At 37.0% G+C, this 25,347-nt stretch overlaps 1 protein-coding gene across 5 annotated transcripts in view; it reads right to left on the minus strand.

Moving 5' to 3' along the window:
- Window positions 1–25,347, minus strand: part of PTPN4 (protein tyrosine phosphatase non-receptor type 4) — a 175,964-nt gene that overhangs the window by 121,733 nt on the left and 28,884 nt on the right. For 3 of the 5 annotated variants that reach the window (XM_064451254.1, XM_064451252.1, XM_064451255.1), the window contains exons 2-6: window positions 12,307–12,461; window positions 11,368–11,509; window positions 5,631–5,738; window positions 1,554–1,596; window positions 1,378–1,456 (exon numbers count right to left, since the gene is read on the minus strand). In XM_064451254.1, coding sequence (XP_064307324.1) covers window positions 1,378–1,456; window positions 1,554–1,596; window positions 5,631–5,738; window positions 11,368–11,509; window positions 12,307–12,404 — 470 coding nt within the window. In that variant the 5' untranslated portion in view covers window positions 12,405–12,461. The remainder of the gene's footprint in view (window positions 1–1,377; window positions 1,457–1,553; window positions 1,597–5,630; window positions 5,739–11,367; window positions 11,510–12,306; window positions 12,462–25,347) is intronic. The other 2 variants (XM_064451253.1, XM_064451256.1) reach the window with 1 other exon arrangement.

Below are 25,347 nucleotides of genomic sequence, written 5' to 3' on the forward strand. Positions count from 1 at the left end.
CTGTTTTAATGAAATTTATAAAAACTGAGGATCTTTAAAGAGTCTAAGCTTAAACTGGAATTGTCAGAGGCTTGAGCTTTATTTCTTTTCTTTTTTAGGGGGCAAATACTGATTACATGTAGGGACACCATATTTATGACACAGCATCCTACCTTCACTCCAAAAACCCCACCCTCTCTTTATAATAATTCCAAATACAAGCAAGTTCTCAGGGGCAGTTAGGCCTATTAGCAAAAAAGGCAGAGCTGACCTAAATACAGTAACCATACATTTCTCACCTAAAAGGATGCTGTATTCGTAGCTTTGTATTTACAGCATAAGATTTAAAAGAAACAGTTCTCATCTCTTTACTGTTTACTTCATGGTGATCAACACTTACTGTTTTTTTTCATCTCCTTAGCAATTTTACATACTGTCCTTCAATTCAAGTAACACATTTTTCATTATTTGGATATAGTAAATTGTCAAATTTTCTCAAAGTAAATATTGCAGTAAAACAAAACCTGATCCAGGATCCCTGGGACTTACTTTAATAAGTTCTGTCTCCATAGATGTGTGTAAAATTTTCTCTAAAACGTGACAAATCCAAAGAAATTATAAACAAATGTGGACTCAAACTTTCACAGTTTTGGTAGTTCTGTTTCTAAAGCTATCCCTAATAATTTAGATACTGTTTTTTGAAAGGGGCTAACCCCTTTACAGAATGGCTGACATCCCAAAATTCCAATCTGTCAAATCATGCCAGTTATGTAGAGGACCAGAACTAATTAAGAATACTGAAAATTTGAGGCATTTGTTCAGGGACTATTTGCAATTCACAAGCCTCCTATCTTGATTCACACTGAGCATTTTCTTCAACAGACTTCAACACACTGCTTTCAAAAAAGCCCACATGCTTCAAGCTAGGAGTACAACCATACAAACAGATTAATTTTATTAGTGCCAAGCAGAAAACTGGGGGGGAGGGGGGGAGGAAATCAAATAAAAATAACACAGAAAGCTCAGGAATTTTTTAATCACAAAGGAGAACACAAGTAAGGATAAAATTAAATTTGTACTCATTGGTGAATAGTGGGATTAAGTTTTTCCTCTCTTCTCTATTTTTCCCTTTTCTGGTTCTATTTGGTAGTATTTGTGTAGTTGCTTCACTTCGCATATAAATTTGTAAATTAATTCACAGAGGCTTTTTGTTATATTGATTTGGTGCAACTGCATAGTTCATATATGTAATTATTAGGCAAAAATTAGAAGCCAGCACATATTACACAAAAATGATTTAAAATATCTACGTTGTACCTTAAAAAAAATAATTATAATTTTCCCCTTAAACATAAGCCTTTGAGAAAATTGTTTTCTTGATAAATTAACTACACTAACCTTGTATATTCTTCTTGGAGCTTGTTTGGGTCACTTACAAAAAACTTAACTCTGAAGTTCAAGCTGTGAGGCGATCCTCCTACGGTCAAGAAAAGTTATTTCTAGTTAATCAGGGTACCCTGGAAAAACAGCATAATAATGATATATGAATTGACCAAATACATACATGTACTCACTTTTTAATTGTTTCCTGATAGGTTTGTTTGGATCCAACCACCTCTGGAAAGAGATAAATCATAACACCAGCTTCAGAGAAACCAAAAAGTACAACTTATAGCCTTATACATCAAGTAAATGTTGCTTTTCTATTACTTTTTACTTGGTCTTTTACCAAAACATCTTACTGGCATACTAAGTCTTCTTACTGATTCTGGAAAGACACCAACATTATCAATAGTTGCTATTGTTCTTCTTTCCCCGAGATTAACATCTGTTGTCCAGATTATCTGTTTCTTACAGAGCTAATTCAACTGTGACTTGTTTCTATAATAGTCATGTGAGCCTGAGAGAGGTTAGAGCTCAATTATGGTGTTTAACAATCTTCAGGCACTCTTTCAACTGCCTGTCTAAGGTGAGCGAACTGTTACAGGGAAGAGCTATAAGCAGGCTAACCTACCCAACTCAGAAGTTAAGTTGCTTAAACTAGTTCCAGTACTTTTGACTCTGTATGTTGTAGGTCTGACACATGCAGGGAACGATCCCGCTGGCTCACAGATTCTCTTCAATTTGTCAGCCTGAGCGTCATCTCCGGTAAATCACTAACTGGGATCTTGGAAACCAGAGGGTCAGCACTCGGCCTAATGGATTAAGGACTACAGAACAGTTTTAACAAGCAGTGTCCAATCTGGATTGTCTCTACAGGAGAACACTGCTGTTGGGAAGTACAGCCAGACCTTTATAAAAATCCACACTGCAGATGTCGGAGAAAAGTATGGTTCTCTGGAAAGCCCTACAAGTTGTTTAAACCACTCCCCAACAGCAACCCATCAGACTCTGCACTTACCAACATAGTTCAGTTAATTCCTAAGTCTACCTTTGTTATAAATACTGATCAGTTCCTCATCCTGCCTTGCAACACAAGCCCACAAGCCTCAGCAAATGGCTATATGGCCACAGTTTCTACAAAGTGACAGAGACCTAACCCTGTATGGCATATAACTACCTCCCATTTATCTCAGGGCTTTTTATTTTTTCCAGGTGAGGGAGGAGGAAGCAAATACACAGAGGTACCCAAGCTATCTGACACACACTATGGATCTGAAGTGAGTTCTGAGTCATGTTATTCATTGGGAATAACAAATAATGATGACTACATCCAAGTGCTATATTCTTGTAGTAGATGACTTAGGAGGAACTAAAGAGGTGGTCTGACAGAGCATAAAGCGTGTGACTACTTAAAAAAAAAAAAAAAAAACCACAACACCTCACACAGGATCAATTAAATTTTTAAGACTAAATGTAAAGGCTTAGGAAAGGACTCTCCAGGCAAGGATACACATGAATTCTATATAAGAATTTTTCAAAACATCATGAAAGATACCTGAGTATCTTCAAGAAACACATTCTGATCCAATATCTCTGATAACACACAGGTCTGATAATCCTCCTTTTGTTTTTTTCTATGGGAAGTACTGTTTGAGATTACAGTTAATCCAGAAAACCTGGAATTGAAATGCCTAGCAGAAAAGCTTGCATTTACATTTCCTGCTGCTTGTAAAGATAAATTTGTTATGTACTAGCATAACTCAAACCACAGAAGCATAACTCTTTTTTTAACCATATTTTAACAGGCAATATCCATGCTGCCAAGTGATATCATTGGATCCAAATGCAAAAGGTGATTTTCCCTCTGTGAAACTACAGAGGGTTAAACCACTTAATATTGTGGAGAGCTGAAGTTGACAGGATTTAGGCAAAAGCAGCAGAACTTCATGAATCAAGGTGCTGCTATAGCAACACGTGTTATCCCAGTTACATTCCAGGAAGTCTGAGAGGCAGGTAGATCTGGGGATCCATGATTTTTGTGCCCCAGTCCCTCGAAGAGACACTTCTGTCCCCCCTCCTCCCCCAGCAACAATCCCTGCCTCACTCCATCGTGCCAAGGGTGCTCCAGCACCCACATTGACGGTATCCCCTGCACCCTCACTCCCACTACGCACCAGTACCCCCTTCTCAGCATTGCTCCAGGCACCCACAGCCCAAGGCCCAAGCCAAATAAGACCACTCCAGCTGTACAGAGCACCAAGGCTTTCTTGCAGTGACTTTTACTGTGACGTTAATATTACACAAAAATTTAAAGCTCGTGCAGTTTATGAAATCCATGATTAGGCACAATGATAGAGGTTTCACATTCAGTTAGCAGAATCCCCTTTGCCCCACCACCTTTATCTCCTGCCGTATTGACAATTTCTTAGTAATATTCTGCTGTTTTATTTCACAAGTAACTAGAATATTTGCCAATCCAATCTGGTTTCTTCGTCCAAATGAACAGAGTGTAAAAGTAAACTGATATCAAAAACTGAAATTAGTCAAACCCTTAAATTCTTCAAGCTAACTTGATTAATATTGGTAACATTTCTATTTAGCTGTGACACATTGTTTTCATGGCAACTGGGTATGTGCTGAAAAGGCAAAATATTTAGAAGTCAAAGAATACTAAACCTTTAAAGCACCTGCTTATATCAAACAGCTGTGAAGTCATTCTTCTTTTGGACTAACTCTTAACCAGATCCTTCTATTACAGGGTTGTGTTCAGATGTTTCCGGATAGATAAACTAAAGAGAGCTTAGAGGTCTAAGCTTTGGAAAGCCAGATAAGTAAGAATGAGAAATACTAAAAATTTCCGACTGTTGAGTAATATTGAGTGATATTCAATTAAATGCTTCTTAAACAAAGTTGAAAAATAATTCAGCCTTTTCTACAGCATGCCTATGCCTTTTCAGCCTGAAAACAAAGTTTAGAATAAAGACTAAACAAGGCGAACTCGCCAATGTCTTAACAGAATTATCGACAAAGTTACAAAAGAAAACTTTGTTAAATATCTATAGTAGTGGTGTACAGCTTTATTCATATTAGCAATCCCAATGTTACCAGAATTTAGAGAAAGAATATAATTAAGAATAATTTGATCTAGAGAAGAAAAATATGGAAGTAGTTCACTATTCAGGCAGAGGAAAAGTTACGGCTGTATGGTGACTTCTTTCTTCTTCTTCTACATTAATAGAAGACATGAAAAAGTAAGTAAAAAGAAAATACCCGACCTTTCAGTAAGATAAAAAAAGTATTTCTTCTCTTTAGAGCAGTCACTCTTGACAGCAAAACAACCGTAGACCAAATCTGCACTTAGCAGAGAGTCGCACTATCTTCTGAATTCAGTTACCGAATGACTAACGCTTTACAGCATCACTTTTCTTTATAGATCACATTCTGCACATTTTGTGAACAAAAATTACTTTTGACACACAAGGTGGAGATAATTTAGATTCCATCGCTGTGACATGCATATAATGGGAATTAGGTAAAGAATTGCATTATATGGAATAATAGTTAAGTTGTTCTTTGTAACAAGTATTGAACACTTGATACCTATAAAAGAGCATTCAAGAGGCATTCTTCAAAAATCATGATCTCAGCGGCACAGCTATAACTATTACAGCCACTGAACATTACAGCTGGATCTATTAGTTTCTACCAGTGAATTATGAAGTGATTTGCAAAGTTTCAGTCCTATGGAATTTCCCTTCAGTTCAAGTGCATGAACACTCAAACACTCATTTTCCAAGGAGTCCCTTCCTTTTTCTGTTAAGGTGATGAGCTGACAGCTCTTGTCAGAGAGTGGACTATATGAAGCACTATTAAAAGACCTGTGAGGTAGCTGGGCTAGAAACAAACAAAAAAAACATTAAACACACTTCTTTTTTTTTTTTAAAGTCCTAATTTAAAAGATTTTTTAAAAAGAGTTACTATTTCTTGTCCCAGCTGACATTGATCATGCAGTCTAGTAAATAGATACAATAAAACAAGCAATATCCTTTTATGGTATTATTTCATGCGCACAGATCTCAACATTTTACTCCAAATTTCCAACTATTAACATTTAGTTTTATCACAACTACAAGGCGATCGTGACCCAGTCAAATGACACAGCTGGAGAAGATGGCACAATATTGCAACAGCTTCTATTTACTTCTCTTCACAATGGTACAGAGCAGTGATGAACATGACTATGATCTACAAAATCGGAGTCAACTTACAGGGTTATCAGTAGATTCATCAGCCAACTGTAAACCAAAGTAATCCCTCTCTGTCAAATCGAGGTGCTTGAAGACTACATCCAACAGAACTTGTCCCTGATCATGTTTCTGCAGAGAACAAATACATACATTGTTTAATGAACAAATATATAATCAGACACACAGAATTCAGGCAGGCAGAGCATGTACACGTTTTTTCAGATGTGCTCTAGCAGCCTAACTTTTAAGTATCATGAAGCTTCGTCTCTCTTTTTGAAACATATGTAAGGAATTATTATTTTTCCTCTTTGTCATTTGCTGACAGTAAGAACGTCTCACTTCTCAGTTAGCTACATGATTATTCCTGAAAGCCACTCATTAGCCAAATTTGATATTTAAAAGGCATACTGAAAAAGAGAAAACATAAAAAGGCTAAGGTTTGACAAAGAACTTCATAGCCTTGTTTGGGTCACTGAATTTAAAAAAGTACAGGTCTGTAAAAGTTATTCTTATTTAATCTGAAAAATCTATCACTGAATCTAAATGAAGGAGCATATTGAAAATGTTTCCAAAGGTAAATGGCATAGACAGCTGAAGCAGCCAAGTATCTGAGAAGTGTCATTTGAACATGTTCTCTCAGAGGTACTACTTCACTTTAAATGAACTAATTCAACCGAACTGAATAACAGCAAAACTGCTTTTCAGAGACAAGTGAACAAACTTGATGTCTACTACAGGCACAAATCTTACCCACAAAATTACATAAAAAGAATCTCTACTTGTTGGTACCCAGCAATTTTTTGCCTAACCTGAAGATACTGCCAACGCAGCAACTGAAACACTGAGTGTGCCATTATGACAAGGCTCAATAAGTATATTTGGTGAAATCTGAAGAGAGTTTCCCCAAAGAAGTTAAAGTATAATAGGTGCTTGAAATACAAAAGATGAGGAAAAATTCTGCAAGAACAACTGTCAAACAAAAAAAATTATGGAGGAGATGATACATTTTCCACCTAGATTTTCTACTTCTCCGGCACCAAGCAAGCTTCTCTCAATCTTTTAGGTGCCAAGTATTATTGATACTACAGTGGATTTGATAGACCTTGCCCTGTTTACTGTAAGCAATAAGATATTTTAAAAGTTTCAAAACAAAAAAACTGCTGTTCTGCTCCCAAATGACTTCACTTTTCACAGAGGTTATGTAACAGCTTACTTTTACAGCCATTAAACTATAAGTATGTAACTAAAAGGTCAAAAGAAGGTTGCAAGAATTTAATTAATACCCATTTATGAGGAAAATCTACAAATCACATTCAGACATTTCTTAACACCAATATGAGCATCCTAGCAAAACTCATTTTTTTGTTCAGCTGAAATTACACTGAAGTTGAGTAAACCGTCAAAAACATTTATTGGGGGCTAAAAACTCCAGGCAGCTTGATAATTTATTTCATAATAGTAAAAAAAATAGAAAGTAGTTATCAAAAAAATTAAGCTTAAAACAATCCCAGCAGGACAATCATAACCATAGCTCTGTGTATTCAAGTTGGAATTACATACGGCATATATTTCAGGTCCCATATAAATTTGGCTAAATTAAAGTGATCTAAGAACTGCTATAATCACTTTGAAATATCTGATTTAAAAAAAAAAATCATACAGAGAAGATTTATGTTTAACGAAATGTGCACCAGTAGGAACACCACTTAAAAAGTTAACTCCTAAAAATTAACTTTCCGATAACTAAGGGCAAGCAAAGAAAAAACCCAGATGTTAACATAATAAACACACAACAGTATAAACGCATAAGGCAATTTTTAAGTACAATCCAAAAATAGCCACTTTCATTTTTACTAAATTAGTACTTTCTGATATATTCTGAAATAAACCAGTAATCAGTAAATTTTTTTTCAGCAAATAAAACTAATTTTAAAATTACATAGCAACACTAATTGCTTCTTGGCATTTTTCCCCATGTAGATTTAAATCAGAACTTGAACTAAGAACTTGTGACAGTAACTATCAGAAAATGGGAGACATTTGGAACCCAATCTAGGCTTACATTTACCATGGCTGATATGCTGATATGTTACTTCTTCAAATAACATGCAGATATCCACTCTGTAGCTTTTTTTCCAATCCAAACATGAGAATTTATACTCTTTCTTAAATATCTGACTAGATGTTTCCTAATGAGAAAGCTTAGAACTTGCTGATCAGCCTGAATTTACTAGTACAGAACGTCATTTCACGACCTCAAGGAACATATTTCTCCTGCAATAGAGCAGGAAATTTGGTAAGCAAAAACTAGTTTCAACATGAAGCATTTGTTATGATCACAATGTTTTACTCCCAGCGCAAAATAAAGATAAGCATCTAGTAAAACCAGACCTCAATTTAACCCATCTATGATATTTATATAATGATGCTGTAGCTTGCCAGAGCAGGTGAAGGTCACAATCCTGCTTGTGGTGAAAGGTCCAAAATATTTGTAATACTATCATACCACTGAATAGCTGCTATAAATTATAAAAAGTATAACAAGCATCTGCTTCTGCTATTTTAAAATAAAAAGGCAAAAACAATAACTGTGATTAGCATACAATGAAGCTTGGTTTATTCCTACAGATAAAGTTAAACATTAATATTGCCTCTTAGAACAGGATATAATGGAAAAATATATGAAAAATGGGAACTATCTAACATAAAAGTGCAGTAGTTAGATACAAAACATATTAACATTTTTTTCTGAATTGGAATATTAGAATGTTATGCACACTTATTAGTCATTGCTGGAGGCAAAATGTCTGACAAGTTTTGGCCTTTCAGAACAAATTTGACATCAACACTAGACATCGATGTATTAACTGCACTCTGAAGTATCTGTCATCTAGTGACTAACATCAAATACCACTATATATATACCCATTAATTTCCAACTGCAAAATGATTATTAGCTGTTTACAAACACCCATGTTTGAAAATTTAGGAAAACATCAGCAATTACATAGGTTTAACACCTGCTTACCAGTTACCACCACAATCCTTATACTACTGACATTGCGGTTTTGCTGCTGGCCAACAGAACTGGCTCCATCTACAGCACACACCAGGAGATATTGCTGCCATGCCTGTCCAAACAAATGTGGACTTCTGATGACAGAGGAATGGGATTACAGCTGTCCTGGAGGGGGTCAGCAGCTCTGCTGCTCACAGGTCCGTGGGAGGCTGCCACTGCTCCCTCACTAACAACAACACTGGCACCTCTCCTCTCACAGCTCACCATAACACTCGTACTGCAACTCGAGCAATCGCATCCCCAAACAACCAGCGCTGCACTACTGTCTCCTTTTATTCCACAGCTTACGTGAGCTTTCCAAAAAGTTAACTTGTTTTTAAAAAAAGTTTCCAAGCAGGCTATTTATTTTTTTGGTAAAAAAAAGGGAAGATACTAAGTAATGCTGATTAAACTATTGAAAATTTTCATTTCTAGAATTTAAGGGGGTTGGTGTGGGGTGTTTTGGTTTGGGTTACTTTAGATTTTACTTCTACTAGAGTGTAAACTTATTAACTTTGGGGAGAATTCTGAGATAATAAAGACTCCAAATTTAAGCACTTGTCCATGACCACTTACCCACTAGCTTTGCTCTTGGAACTCATCCCATCCCAACTCATCCCATCTACCATGACTTACTTTTCCTGCAAGTTTAGTCTACTGGCTTTCAGGGAACACAATTAAGCCAGCTTGCATGGAAAAGATACTATTTAAGGTATTTAAACAATTAATTAAAACAAATTAAAGCAATTTGATCTTGAAGAAGCAGGTTTACAGTAATGCAAATCATCCTGATCACATTATTAACTCAAGTCAGCCTTACTTCTTCCAGCTACGCTTTCTATGAAGTATGCTTTTCAGGGTCAAAGTAGGAGGATTTCTTCATTTGGTAAGTAGAGCATTTTATAGAAATGATTTCTACTCTTCAAACTTATGCACAGGTTAGGTCCAACAGATTCCTCTGCCTACAACCAAAATAACCTTTGTCTGGCTAAAATCCACAGGGGTTATTTGATTTGATTTGTTACGTTCTATACAAGGTAAGGCTCAGCACAAAGAATGCCTGCTTTGCAGCAAATCAATGGAAAAGGCTGGTTGAAATGTGAACTTAGAACATGTCACATAAATTATCAAGAGACATTGTCCGTGATCAGTACTTTTCTGTTGGAGAAGAAAGAGCATTTGAGCACATTTTTATTAGTACAGCACTGCATACTCCAGACAATTAAGCTTTATAAGCATTAGCATACAGAATACCTATAGCAATCAGGATAAAAAACCTTGCTAATTTGATGTTATCTTTCTCCTTCCTATTTTGAAAACAATTCCATAAATATTTGTTGCGAAGTATTTTGTCAACCACAATAAAGTAAAATACAGCTATAAACCCTGAAAACCTGTATACCATGTACTTTAGCATATATTTGCTATGACTGAATACTTTATTATTCCCTATTTTTGAAAAAACAGATTAAGGCTAAGACCCAAGATCAAAATGTTGAGCACTAAGGGACTTTTTATTCCCTAAACTCAGTTTTAATAGACAAACTTGCAGGCTGATCTACATAAGCAGTAAAGCGTGATCTGAGCAACTAAAACATTTAGTACACTAGGGAGGTGGTGAGAACATACTACAGAAATTTGTCCTGGGAGAGACAGAATAGATATTTGAGGATTTACAGCCAGTGATTGTAGTCTAGACAGGCACTAGCATTCTCTGACAACATACAGCTTTTGAACACCTAGATCACAAAGAAGCATAACCTCCCATACCTATTGTACAATTATTCCTTATTTTAGCCAACTCTTATAAACAAACAAAAAACTGCAAGAGATATTTTAATGCAAAATTCACACATCTTAATGTGGAGAACACAACATTTACAATTTCTCATGCACTTTGATTGTTTTGTCTCCAACTACACTCTGTACATACTGCTTTTGTCAGGCAGTATAGACCTGTTAGCAAGGATGAGAAGGTAAGAGATAGTGAAATATTGCAGAGAAAAAGGGAAGAAGTACATTGCAGAAATTATCCCAGAAGAGAGACGAGGCTTGATGTTGATAAACTGAAGTCTTTGGTCATGCCTCCTCCAGCTCCATCATCCAAAATTTGCACCCTTTACTACTCAGAAGTCCCAAAAAGTTAAACAGCTCCTGCCTGAACTACAAAAATGCCTTAAGAGAACATCCCAAAACCTTCCATCTTAATTGAAAAATCTAAAGCAAATAACCACCAAGTCTACCTCTAAAACTTAAACCACTCGACACTGGATCCTTGCAAGTTCTTGCTAGATAACAGATTTCTACACCTGTGATAGGCAGCTGCAGGCTGCACAGACTCTAACTACCTGATTACAGAACAGAGAAGTGTAATCACTCTCAAAAATCTTCCCTAAAACATTAAAATTTATCAATATCCTCACTAAACACTGGATACCAGAATCCAACAAAATTACTGAGCATCACAACTTTTTCAAACAGTCCAAATTAAACTTGTTCACACAGATTTGAGAACTGCTTCCAATTTCTCCCTCCCTTCCCAGCTGGTCCCACAGTCTTATTTGATATTGAGCTACTCCTTCACTCCAATCACTGAAGTTTAATTTTCTCTTGAAAAACTTCACTAGTCATGCCACCTGTAACTTTTACCACTACATTATTCAACCTTTCTCCACATAAGTCATCAATTCTATAGCTTACAAAGTAAAAGCTGAGTTCTCCTGTTCCAGGACACTCCACAGCTTCTTTCCTGTTGAGTTCTGGTTCTTCTGACACAAAGAACACTTCAAATGCTTTAATGTTTTCTTGTGAGGTCCTTGCCTGTTGTTTGTGGGGCTTTTTCCTTAAGAAATCAAAATCAATGGTTGTGCTTGTGTGAACATATGCACAAAATCAAACATTTTCATTTTAACTCCTTATCAAGGCTTACAGATAAGAAAATCTGATGAGTAACCTATTTGAAATTCCAGGCTTTTACATGTAAGTTATTCACTTTTCCCAGTAACGGTCCTCAGCATTCAGCAACGACCTTCCTATTTTCTTTCCTGCCACCACCATTAGTGCATTAGAAAGTGGTGAATATAATCTGAGAAAAATCAAAAAGCAAAGAGACATTTTAAGATGATAGCTGTAACCAAATATAAACATACATGTGACTGAACATAGTTAGCTACACAGTCAAGAGAAGAGTTACCATTACACCTTACTCACGTTCAAAACGCAAAACCAGAACAGAGTAAAACAAAAGCTCACTTCTCATTCAACTCAGTGGCAAAACTGGTCTGCACTTCCACTGTACAATTTTAGCCCATGAAGAAAGTTACTAGAAATAAACTAAGCTTTATATATTCAATTTTGAAATTAAGATCTGTTAGTACTATAGAGGATGCCAGAATGACTAAGCTCACCATGACTTCGCATGTACATGTACAAGCATGCCTGCCTGAAGACAACTTCCCCTTTGTCCTGGTTTCAGCTGGGATAGAGTTAATTTTCTTCAGAGTAGCTAGTATGGGGCTAAAGCACAGCATCCTTGTATTCTGTACTTAATGCTGTTTTGAAAGTCAAACTCTAGCCATACAAGTCCAGCGAAGGACAGCAAGCTTAGTGATATTGATTTGCAATAAGGGAGTTACTTACATTAACTCTGAAAGCTTGTACAGTGTTATCCAGGAGAAGAACGTTGCAGACCACCTCCGTATGCTGCCTGTCTCGTGCCAGCTCAGATGCTCGTACATTGTAGGTTCTGCCAGCAGGCAATCGGAAACGTGCGGTCATTACTGTCCACACACGGTCTTCAGACAAAACAAAAAAAAATTTAAAAAGATCAAAATGTGCAAATGCAAGAATGTCATACATCAAAGAAAGGTCAACACACAGCAAGTCCACTGTTAAAAAACTTCACAGACAAGAAAAATGAGTACTAAGTTCATGGTATCCAATAATGAAATCATAGAATCATAGAACCATTAAGGTTGGAAAAGACCCTTAAGATCATTGAAAATGAAGTCTGTCAAATTACAACCTTATTCCAAATTACACAGTCCTCTACTTTCTACCCATTGTCCACTCCCTCCCCATTCTAAGGTTGTTTTGTGGGTTTTGTATTGGTTTTAGTTTGGGTTTTTTATTGTTGTTTGTTTGATTTTTGTAGGGTTTTGAGGGTGTTTTTTTGTTTTTTTTTTTTTTTTTTTTTTTAAAAGATTCAGAACAGCATTTACACTTCAAAAAGCATTGTAATTGCTGGCTACTAGGCTTCCAAGAGTAGAGGGAATTAAGTAATTAATTTCAGTGCAAAACAGCAAAAAAGCTTACACCAAAAAGCTTTATAGAGAAAAAAAATATGCAGAAAAGATACACAAAGATTTTGATGCATTACTCTGCAAAGCTTATGCATTCACTGTATAATAGTTAGACATGAGTATAAACAATGGTAACAACACTATTAGCATTGTTTTATTTAAATTACAAGATGAATAGATAAAGGACGGTCAAACTACTGAATCTTCTGTCAATTTGACGGGATTTACGTATTGAGTTTGGAAGCACAAACAACTGTTATTCTCCAAATGAGAAACCGTGACCAACATGAGTCTACACCCTGTGCTAAGTGCTGATAAATAAAATGCAAGAATTGCAATGTGACTTTCACTTTTCAAAACTAAGACTGTAATGATTATCCCACAAGTCCAGTCCAGCAAAGTACTTACGTGCACACCTGATGCTATTATAGCCCTATCCAATGATACTAGTTACTTTAAGTACTTTGCGAGATCAGGGCTTGTGATTCACTTAATTACACACTCAAACTATTTCTACATCCTTTGACAAGGGCGTAAGCAAACCAAAAGTTTCATAACTTGAGAATATATTGAGATAGAAAATTAAGATATCTTAAATAGTAGTAAAAGAAAGATATTCTAAAAACTGAATATAACATGATTGATTTTCCTTATTCTGTGAAGAATCATGAAGACATGTTTACATGTTTGCTTCCTGTTTTGAGAGGGGTGGGCGTGCATCATCATTTTAAAAAAAAAAAAGATAATTTCGTGGGAAAGTGGAAGACTTTCCAAGCTGCCGGTATCAAGAAGGGCCAGGAATTTGCAGTTCAACCTTCCTCCCACCACTTGCAGCTAACCTCCTGAGAAACTGCCCTAAAAATCCCTGAGATATTTTGCTTTTCTAGAGTACATCTCTGCTCTTTCAGCACAACCACACATCTCAGACATTCACAAAAAAAACAGTCTTTCTGATGATAATCCATCCTTGCAAGATGTTTCAGTTTTGACTTAACCAGCACTTTCAGATTAAGAAGTACTTGTTTCCTTACCAGATGGCACTTTTTTTGGCTACTCAGTCACTCTGGCTTCAGAATTGCAATGCTCTATTCATGCAGAATTACAGAAAGTTTGTTTTTATTTTGCTAAACCAGCATGACAAACTGAGAAAGGATAAAGATACCAGATAAACCCACCAGTTGCAAGCTAAACCCATTAATTCCTCTTAATGATAAAATAATGAAAAATTGTGCCACAAACATTAAAACACTAAAGTAATGCCAAAGAAGAAAGTACACCTCTGACAACTCCTCATGAAGAGGCTGCTTCCACTAGGCCTTCTACAAGTCTCAAAAACAAAAGGCAGAAGAAAACCTTTAGCAGAGAAGAGCAGAAAACTGACCCTCCATACCAGTGATCTGAACCAACAAAACATTTCGCAAACAATATTTTGCGTCACATACACACTCAAAAAGTCAATCACCTTACTAGCCGTAACAGCATAAAGATCAGCACCTTTATCAGTACAGCTGCACAACCAGTAGCTAATAGCCAAGACTTTAGAGTGGTATTTGCCTGTGAGCTGAATCAAAGGTTTCAGAAAGCATGTAATTTGATCAAAAACAGTTCATCCATAGCCCAAACACACCCCTTTGACAGGCATATTTTACAAGGATTTGCGTAAGTGACAAATCAAAGACACAGCAAAGGCTATCTCAGAGTCCTTTCCCACGAATACAAACACCAGTGCACAAAGTAGGGCTGTTCAGCCTCCAAATAAGTATTGCGGTCCTCACGAAACTATTCGGTAGTGACCTCGGAGGGTCTAACTCAACAATTCACAATTCTGTAGCAGAAAAGACTCGTTAAAGGACAGAAAACATCATGATTTGAGGGAACAAAAAGGCAGATCTCTCCTTTCCCTCCTGTCCTCTCCTCCATAAAAATTTGCTGATCAAGACTGACAATATTTCTTCTTTCCTCATCTCTGCCTTAAACTAGACGGAAAAGTTCTGTGTTTCAAACACAGCAACAAATTCCTAGGCATGAGCAAGGGGAAAATCTGCACTCAGTGGTCTTCAAAATCCTTCAATAGCAAGTAACCATTCACCGTGTGCTTTGACAGACCCAACCTGCAGACCCAGCAAGGTTCTTGCTGTAACACAGTTGATCATCTCTCTAACCAACCAAAAACACTGACAGTGATTCCGGTCTTTATGTACATAAATGAAACGATCAAATTCAGAAAAAAGAAGGCACTGTATAATGAGTTCACTAAGGAAACAGGACAGAATTAGGTCAGAACAACAGTTCATCTAGCTTGCAGGCGTGAACGGCAATGTCTTCTCACTCTCTCTAAGGAAGGAAGGAAGGAATAGGACACACATACAAAGATATTTCTCACACACTGTTCCACATGCTGAAGTTTAACATCTTCCTGGTGAAGAGCTCATATTCACACTATGCTGGACATCAGTCATTCATTAATGTTTTCTTCATGGACATGGGAAACGAAAAATTTCCAACTTTCATGTTAGGCAATGAAGCCTTGTATTCCATGTCCCACATAAAAAACGTAGTAGCCTGAACCGCCATCTTGTATTAGACAAGTTTCTTCCATGAAACTAAGAGGCTTTTGCAACTAAAGAATACAGTTTTACAACTAAGTGTAATAACTGAAATCCTTAAATACTTCTACAAGGTGGAAACATAACAGCCATGAAAGTAGAAGAGAGGAAGGTGACAAAAGACAGGCTACGTTCTGCATACCACATTCAAAGTTTTTCTTTCCCCATATGTCAGCAAAGAAACTATAGAAGCATGCAGAGATTATGTTAGAACACCTTCAACATCACACGCTCTCTCAAAAATACTACTCCTAAGATCTGCCAGGGCTATTACATATAACTGCTTTGTGGCCAATCATGCATATACAACCCATATTTACACCTCTATCAGCATACGTACATACAAGAAGAACACAGTTGTTTAGCACAGACCCTGCAATTACTGGTTTTACTGTGACACACTTGTTTTAGAATATAATTGGCTCTGAACTGGTTCCATATCATCTTTTCTAATCCTTTCTTCCAGAAGTACATGCACCAAGAACACAGACAATATTATTTCTCCTGACCAGGTATTGCCACGCTTGCTGTACGTTTTGAAAACATAATAGCAAAATACTGAGATGGCTAGCCATTGCTTGAGGTTATAAATCATTTCCCAGCAAATACTAATGTATAAAAATGACAAAACTGATAAAAATTCAGCTATGGTGGTCACAAACTTCTGAAACAAGAATATGTTTAGCTAAAGTTAGTATGGAACAAATAAAGGACTAACTACAAGCTCCAAAGTAAAATCTGCAGTCCCAAAGAAATAGGAGTAAATAGAAAAGGTGAGATTCAACCAAAAAAAGTTTGAGAACAACTGGTTGAAGCCGCAGGTTAACTTAAGCATGGTATTACTGTGTGTGCATATATATCTGTGTCATGGACAGCACCACGGGCACTTATGTTAAGAACTTTCTATATATGCAAGTGGATTATTTAAATTGATTTTAAATCAGATTAATCTTTGCATATGAAGGTTTCTGCTTATAATATTTCAGTGTCTTCCGCTAAGCATGTAATATTTAGACACTTGAATTAATAATCCAAAGCATGTGCTGCTACAGCAACTGGAGGAGGACAGAACTTGTGCACTGAAACTCCACTTACCTCTCAGGTCTGTGGAGGGAGTAAAGTTGTATGCTTCCTGCCTGAGCTCAGGTATCAAGCGATGAAGCAATTCGAGGGAGTGTTCCCTATCAAAGGGCAGAACATTCCTGCGATACTGGCTTGGTTAGGGCGTTAAAGAGCATACAGAAGCTTCACAAGTGACTTCTCGGCATCCTCTATACTTTTACATAAAAGTATACAGTAAAATGACAATTTGCTTGGGCTTACAATCACCTAACCGATTTTAAGCAGCTCAGCAAATAAGCAGTTGGTTAAGAAGGTAATTAACTGAAATTTAATTTATCCAAGAGTGCAACTGATTCGCTGACTTGAAGAGTTCTTTAGAAGAGTTTGCATCATGTACTGTATACAAACACTACCACTTTTGCACATGTGCATACTGTACCGTGCTTGAAAGGACATGAGAAATTTCATTTTTCATAGCTAATCTAAAGCAGCTAAGAAGCTAATGCACTGCCAGATTTCCTTTTGTTTAGAAGCTGGTACTTTAGCAACCCAAGAGGCATGTATTTCCACTCTAGCCCACCTGCTGATTTGGGTCCAACATAGTACACAAATTTGCTACAAGAGGTGGAAAAGTAGGCCAGACACATAGAAAATCCACATTCTTGAAATATGATGTAGCTTGAATAGATTACAGACCCCATGGTTCCTAAAATTATCCTGTCATTTCACATAGGAGGAAAAAAGCTATTAGAACTACAAAAAAAATTAAGTTTAAACAGAGTAATAGAACCTACTGCATTTCAAACACTGAACCCATCTTCATATACATTTACTAAAAACATGTTAGTGTCAGTTTGAAAGTGCTAAGCATTGTGCACTATTTTGTTGGACATCAGTCCAACAAATAGAAGTTCAAACTTTTTACCTTTCAAAAATTTGTTTTGAAAGCTTTCAGCAATTTTGACGTAGCACACAGCTTCAGGACATTCCTTACAAATAAAATCAGACCAGAAATGCATTTTCATTTAAGTGAATTGACCCATGCACTACAAGCCTGAACTGGTTCCAACAATTCATATTTCATTCATTTCTTCCTGCTTTTCGCTGACCAAACAATGGAAAGTATCCATAATTCTTGAAAGTTGATGTGTAAATTTGGGGTCATTTCACTTTGTTGTCACCAGGCGCAGAGGTTCAAGCAGACTTCTAGCCAGGCAACAGCATCATTAATGATTCTGGGCTATATCAACATCTTGTTTTTCTTTTCTAAGTTTATTAATAATCTGTAATACAGCAATTAATCACATTCATTCTGCTTAAGGTAAAAAATGTACTTCTGAAAGCTATCTTATGGCCATTTATTAAACTCTTCCTAAAGCTTCCACTGGAAAAGAGGGATATCGTATTTTTCCTGTAGATGAACTGGGAGTTACAGCAACTGCACAATATAACTACAAGCACGATTCCTTCGGTACTACTGAAGAGTTGTGAAAAGAGAGCACTGGATACAAGGAGACATTGGCATTGGAAGTTAGGCAGGTAGCTTCCAAAACCTCAACAACTTCTCTTCACTGGTGGGTAACCAAACAGTCCTCTCATTAGCCCAGGTATCTGCATTGGGCTGGCAGCTCTAGGGCTCCAAGCTCACCCACTCCTTGGTCACGGCTTCCCACACCCTTCTTTACAGCCTGGCCCTGAGCAGCCTCCAGGCTTCATATGCAAAACTGGTACAAACTTATCTGATCTCCAGCTGCTTTTATACATTCCCTCAAGACTTTTGTTATCTACAGGCACTCCAAGATGCTTGATTAAACCCCTCACAGATGCAACAAGTATAGAACAGCAAAAGAAATTCCTTCAAGTAGAGCAATAAAGAACGACACCTTCATGCCTCCAAAATGTCCATGATCTCACCTGCATTTCAGCAAATGTGCTACTCTTCCATCCTCAATCCTCAACCACATAAAGAGCCAAATCTAACATAAAAAGCATTAATTCTTAAAGTACATCTGACAGTTTCTGAAAATTTTGGGGCTGAAGTTCAACAGCTGAGAGAAAAAAAGTTTAATTTAGCCCCTCTCCTCCAACACCAGCTTCTATTCAGGAGCCAGTAAGAAAGAATTAATGTTCTACCCACTTCAGATAAGCTTCTAAAACTGTTAATTCATCTTGTTTTATGAACATGAGATTTTCATGGGTTGGAGGATTTCAGTACGGGCTCAACACCTAAATTAATAATTACTCTCAGTTTAAAAATTACTTGAGGACTCCTTGGATAATGCTTTGTATCTACTTCTTTGGATAGGGGTTCAAATTTGAACAACTGCTGTGCGATATCAAGCAAGATTTTCACTGTTATAATTACATAATTACTCGCAGAGACAAAAGGTTGAAGGTGAAACACCTTGCTCTGTCACTTCCAGAATTTCAGTTTTTCCAACATAAAAAAAAAAAAAGAGTGGTCACTCTACACAGCGAGGTAGCCAATCCGTTAGAGAAAGCTGGAGGATGTATACCCAAACGCAGCAAACTGGCTTGACTGTACTGTAGTGATCTACTATTTCATCTGAAAAATAAACTATTTTGACAATTTGACAATTCCCTCCCTTGTTCCTCCCTTCCCCCAAGAACAAGATCATAGTGTACAGCAAAGCCAATTATAAATGACACTGCTATCTAATTAAATGTCAATACTCATTATGCTTGAGCTGTATACACAGTGCTCCAAAAAAAAGCTTCTCAAATTCAGCTGCTCCCTTCCTCTGCTTTGGGTCTGAAGTAGGACAGTGAAGGAAGTCTGGTATCTCCTTTTCTTCACTCCTATACGTAACATTTCAGGAAACACAAGGACAGCAAGATAAAATTCATTAGTTTGAGACCATAACACTTACTGGCACAGTTTAAAGTGATACTAATTTAAAAAGTAGTTCTTGGAAACTATGCCATCAACACTGCCAATTATTTTAAACCTAAAACCTTAATGTCCTCCTTTTCTATGCTCACTCATTTTTTGCATGAAGAAAGTAACTGTTCCATCTTCGCTATCCAAGACTCTAGATTACACCCCAAGAAGATATTAAAAAGGCAAAAAATACAAATACACTTATAAATATAGACTCCAAACAGCTCAATATGGTTCATTTTAAGCCCATTTTTAAGTTTCAAATTTATTCTTAGTTAACACCTGTCCACACCATATTACAACAGGCAGCCTGATAAATGCACTGGATTTCCATAGCATGTTCTTTCATAGTAAATCTGACCTCTTTTTTCAGGTTTTGACCAGTTTTCTAGACGGGGAAACTAAGCTTCAGAGAGGCTGAAGAAATATACCCAATATACTAGAAGTCTGCAGCTAAGAAAGATCTAGAATTAAAACAGATTTTTTTTTTTTTGTTACCCTATCCTACTTCAGCAGGTTCAACCCATTTCCCTTTTCACTGCAACAGCCTTCTTACAGGTCAGAGTGTGAGCAAATGCAAAGACAAGAGAAAAGCCTCCTTCCAGCTAGCTCCTGCCAGCTCAAGGCTGATTATTCACTGATGTAATGACAACAGTACTTCAGAAGAGACAGGTCTTCTGCATCACTTCCAAATGATGCAAGGGAAACACTCAGAGTCCACGTGACTATAGGAAAAGGCTTCGTATCAAGTACCTATGGTTTTTCACAACAAATACAAACCCATCTGACCTACAGGTGTCACACTGAAGCCACAGTCAGACTTGAAACGTCACATGAATCCATCCAGCTATATTGTTTCTGACCCGGAGACCTCTGATTTGCAGGTGACACAGTTACAGGAAGTTTTATAAAATGACAAGCCATGCACGTGCTTGAAGAATATGCATGATGTTTACATGAGGTTTCGGAGATTATTTTGAGCGTAAGTCTAGAAAGTTTCTGTATGACAGCAATATACCCATATGCACCTTAACGAACCACAAAAACATACCTATCCCTCTATTATACAATAAACTATAATTAATATTCAGGAGTCAGCTAGATCATAGTGTGACCACTTTACAGAATGGTTTAGGAACAGCATACCTTGGTGTGAAGAAACAGAGAGCAGGCAGCTCAAGCTAGAAATGTCTTTAAGTAAACATACTGGTATAGTTTAAGGCCTGTAATATGAAAACGGAGTTGATGGCAACCACCAGCTATAGCAGTGACCAGCTTGTGAGCCACTGAAGAGACCCAGAGGGGAGAGCCCCTGGGTGGACAGCTGTGGTCACTGCTCCGCTGTACAATCACTTCAGCCAGAGCGATGGACAGCAAAGAAACGCATGCACCAAGTTAGCAGCAGCCCACGCTCCTGGAATAAGCAATTTAGGATGGAAAATGGCAAAGCTAGCAGGAAAAAAATGTGTAACTATTTTTTTTAATAAAATTTTTTTAAATTGCAGACCAAACCCCGTGGAAGGGCAGATAGCTGAAGCAGTCAGGATACAAACACCATGAAAAAGAACTAGGAAGAAGAATACTGTTTAAATATCACAAAACAGTGAATTTAACTACACTTCTATATTTAAAAAAATATTATAAATTAAATATGCAAATACATCAATGAGACATAAAACCACCTTGTTTCCTAGTATGCAGCTATCAGCTCATGATATTTGGAGGTGATTATGATGTGTAAGATTACTAGGAATACTTAGAGAAGTTTTCCGAATGAGTTCCACATCCAGTATTTTAAACTTGATTATATCCATAACCTGCCCTGTTGGAAAATAGCCTTAAAAATGGCAATCCCTGATCCTCACATAGATGATTACTACATCTGTCTCTTCCCATTCCTGGAGCTGGATCTAGTATTCTTGGTTTTATGACTCAATGCTATAATAAGATGTAATAAATGGAGACTATAATGAAACATTACTAAAATATCTTCCTGATAGAAACTCTCAAAATAAATTTGCAGTAATTTTTAAAATGTATTCCTAAACTAGGTTAAATAGGTTTTCTAGTTAAAGGGAATTCTGGTTCCCATACAACCCTAACATTAGGAAGCCTAAATATTTACTCACTAAAAGAAAAAAAGGTTGAAATTAGTGCAAGTTCAGACAAACCAAAACCAGAAGCACCAGGTGATAACAAGTTAGCATTTTGTATCTTGCTTAAGAAAGGGGAAAAAGAAAAACAAAAAAACCCAAACCCAAGACCAACCAAACTCAGACACACCCTAAACTACTTCCTACAGCTTTCCTCAAAATTATCAAGGGATAACTAAATTTGACTCCCCTTTGCTATACAACTCCAAAAGATAGTTCTTCACCTATTAAAAAAAAAAAGTTTACAATCCTCTACAGGCCTAGTAGAAACCAAAAGCTCTTTAGTATCCAAAAGGAGCCTGGCAATCCTCAAGCATTTAATGACAATGTTCAACTGCTTATAGCTATAATAACCTAGTACAGTCCTTGCCGGACACTAATTATGAACAGCCTGACTACACGTGCTGAATCAAGGAAATGTAGCAAGTGAGAATTAGGTTTTGATTTCAGCTTTTCCATCTACAAATAGGAGGGGTTTTTAACACAATTTAAGAAGCCAAAAAGAGAAAGAAATTACATGTAAGTAACAACTGCTGGTGTTCAACAGTTGTATATAACTAAGCAGATAAAATGGGTAAAACAGCAAATGCTGGAAAGTTACATGTTTTAACTTGGTGTGTCTGTAAATGAACGCAGGTCCCACATCCTATACACCCTACGAGCCTCAACCACAATTATCTGAAAAGAACATCAACAGAAAACATACCGATGCAGAAAATCCTTGGGCTAGCTATTAACCACTTGAGCACACACAGATCAACACTGCTGTACGCAGCAGGATCATCAAGTCCAGGGCAGCCAGTTGAACGGGCAGCTTTAGTTCCAGCTATGGCATCTGTGTTGTGAAGCCTTTGAAGCTGAAGGCAGTCTGAATTGAAAACAAACTGGCAAAATTCAGAAAAAGCTTTTGTTCTACTCATAGCCATCTTCAAGCTGAATTTTGGCTGGCACGAGAACTGAAGTATTAGACGGAGGGAAAGTTGTCTGTGTATATTCTGTTCAGAGCTGCTAAACCTAAGCCAAATTATCTTCAATAGACTTAAACACAGCAGATGCTAATTCTAAGCCTGAATATAACCAATTGGACACTTTCCATCAAAATTAGTTTTTAATTGGGAATGCCATTACTACAAAATAGAAATTTTCACATGGAAAATTTCAGTTTTGCCAAAACATACCAATTTTCCACTGGAAACATTAAAATAATGCCTGTCTGGCTACCTGCCTGGAAAACGCTTGTCAACTCCGCTTCCTCCTTCAACAAAAAACAAACCAAGGGAAGTCTCTAGCAGCACTGCCCAGAGGAGTGACCTCACTCCATCCATGCCCCTGGCTCTCAGCTGCCCTGCCTCCCACTCCTCTCCTGAGCACCCAGATACTCAGCCTCTCCCCAGCTTTCTGGCCCTATGGTATGAGAGCAGGGCAGGTCGCTTCTTCAGTTACTCCTGGGGTGTGTGCTAGAGAGAGACCCCAAAGCACGTCTGGGCACTAGAACAAAAGCTCTCTGTACAGGGCAAGAGCAGCTTTGCTGATGGACCTGCCCAGTAGCAGAAGAATCATCCTATTCATATCATCCCAAATTTTAAATTCTCCTTTTTTCTGTTAAGGCCTCTCACATTCTTATAACTTCAGTGCAGCTGAGATAAGTATTCTTCGGCCTCCTCTCAAAGATTTTCTTTATAGGAAACATTCCCATTTTCAAGCCAGCTCAAGAGGACTAGAAGTTCAAAAGTTATTTAAGTGACTCTGGCAATGAAAATATCACTCACATTCAAGTGATTAAGCAGTTAAATCTGATAATCATTCACCTACAGTGAAATTTTTAAAAATAGATCACAGTTTTGGGCATTTAGTTTCTTTAGCAAAGTATCTTAAAGAGGTCTAAGCTCCCCAGATTTGTAAATGGTACAAACCTACTTTGTAAAAGGATAATTTTCAAAGATCTTGACCAGAAAATGACAAGACAAAAGTTTTCCAAAACTGTGGCACACTGACCTCAATAGTTGCACCCTGTCAGGGGTTATGACATGATTAAACATTAAGGCCAGAATACAAGCTTGGTGCACTTACCTTACTACACTGAGTTTTGTAAATTTTTAAACTACAATCAATTTTGTACATGTAAGAGGAAAAATTACCTTCAGTATATTTCTAACAAGAGTTATCTAAAAATGCTTTTCCTTTTGGGATGCATTTCCTTCTTTTGAAACTAAATTGACAAACTTACAGAAGCATATAGAGCTTCTGTAAAAAAATGTGTTGGAAGAAAATGTATCGCAAGAGGAAAGACAAGATCCAAACTTACATAAAAAGTTTATAATTCTTACCAGGGTTCATCAAAGTAGACTTTTGAAAAAACTTTAAAAGATTTATTTTTTGTTTCTGAATATGACTGTTTTCTTCCTTATAGCATTACACAGTAACACTTGGAAGGTTCCATAAAATTGACTTAACAAAAATAGCAGGTGTTATTGTGTGAAAAGCAACATCACCCTGTCAAGGCTAACAATGAACATACTGCAACAAAACAAAAAAAAAACACCCTGCATTCCCACATCCAAAAAGTAAAGCCCAAAAGTTGCAGGTTTACAACTGGGGCAAGCACAAAACCTCGAAAGGTGGAGTTTAATGCACTACAGCACCAAAATGAAGTCACACCATGTTACCCAAGCAAAACTAAAATTCAGTGACAAACTCTGTATTTATATACATCTCAGCCCACCCAATTAAATCTCAGGCCTTTAATTAGAAGTTAGATTCCTTTTACTAACATAATAGTGAATTATTTTCCAGGTACAGGGTATACACTTTCTACATAAAACCATTTAGTGTCACTGCATTTAATAAAACATCCAACCGAGAAAAATTATCTGGCCATTTTGCTTGGAGCTGAAAACTTCTAAAATCAGCTACCATTCAGAATCAGCAAGAAAATTCTAATACTGTTGGTTTGGGATTAATTCAATTATTCTATAATTTACTGAATTTATTTTTAGTAGGAAAACAACTTCCACAATCTCCTCTAAAGCATTCTGTGATTCATGTTCAGGAAGACAACAGAGGCTTTAACACTTATCATATTGGCTCAATTCAGTGTGAAGTTTCATGTCCACTGAAAAAGCAGGCAGATAACAATGTTACAAGCCAGTTAATCAACTAAAATGAAGCAATTAAACACCACAGCTCCAGCTGGAATAAAACACTGCAGAGAAGGGAAAATGAACACATGCATGCAGAAGTAGTGTGTGCTGAAGTTAAAGAGCAACAGGCTGTTAAAAGGAGAAAGTACTACAAAATTATAAAAGGCTATTTATAAGCATGTCACGCTACTATTTATCACACTGCTGTTTATGTTTTCTGTCATGTATTTACCACTTTTAAGCAAGAAAAAAACCCTGTGTACAGTTTAATCACCTGCATATCACAGGGTCTTCAATTTAATTTACTTACTATTTTGCTGCTCCTGAGAACTTTCGTCCAGCCAAATCGATTTCCTGTCAGAAGCTAGCACATACCTCTTGCCACAAACCAACATGTGAAGAGCCCATTGCCCCTGATGATACCTTAACAATAATCAAATTACCTCTTTTATTCTTCCCTGTAAAACAATGAGAGGTCTGGAAGTATCCTGCTAAAATATTTTCTCTGCCACTAAA

Source organism: Phalacrocorax carbo, chromosome 5 (genome assembly GCF_963921805.1).
Source record: "Phalacrocorax carbo chromosome 5, bPhaCar2.1, whole genome shotgun sequence".
In the NCBI taxonomy this organism is placed as follows: domain Eukaryota; kingdom Metazoa; phylum Chordata; class Aves; order Suliformes; family Phalacrocoracidae; genus Phalacrocorax; species Phalacrocorax carbo.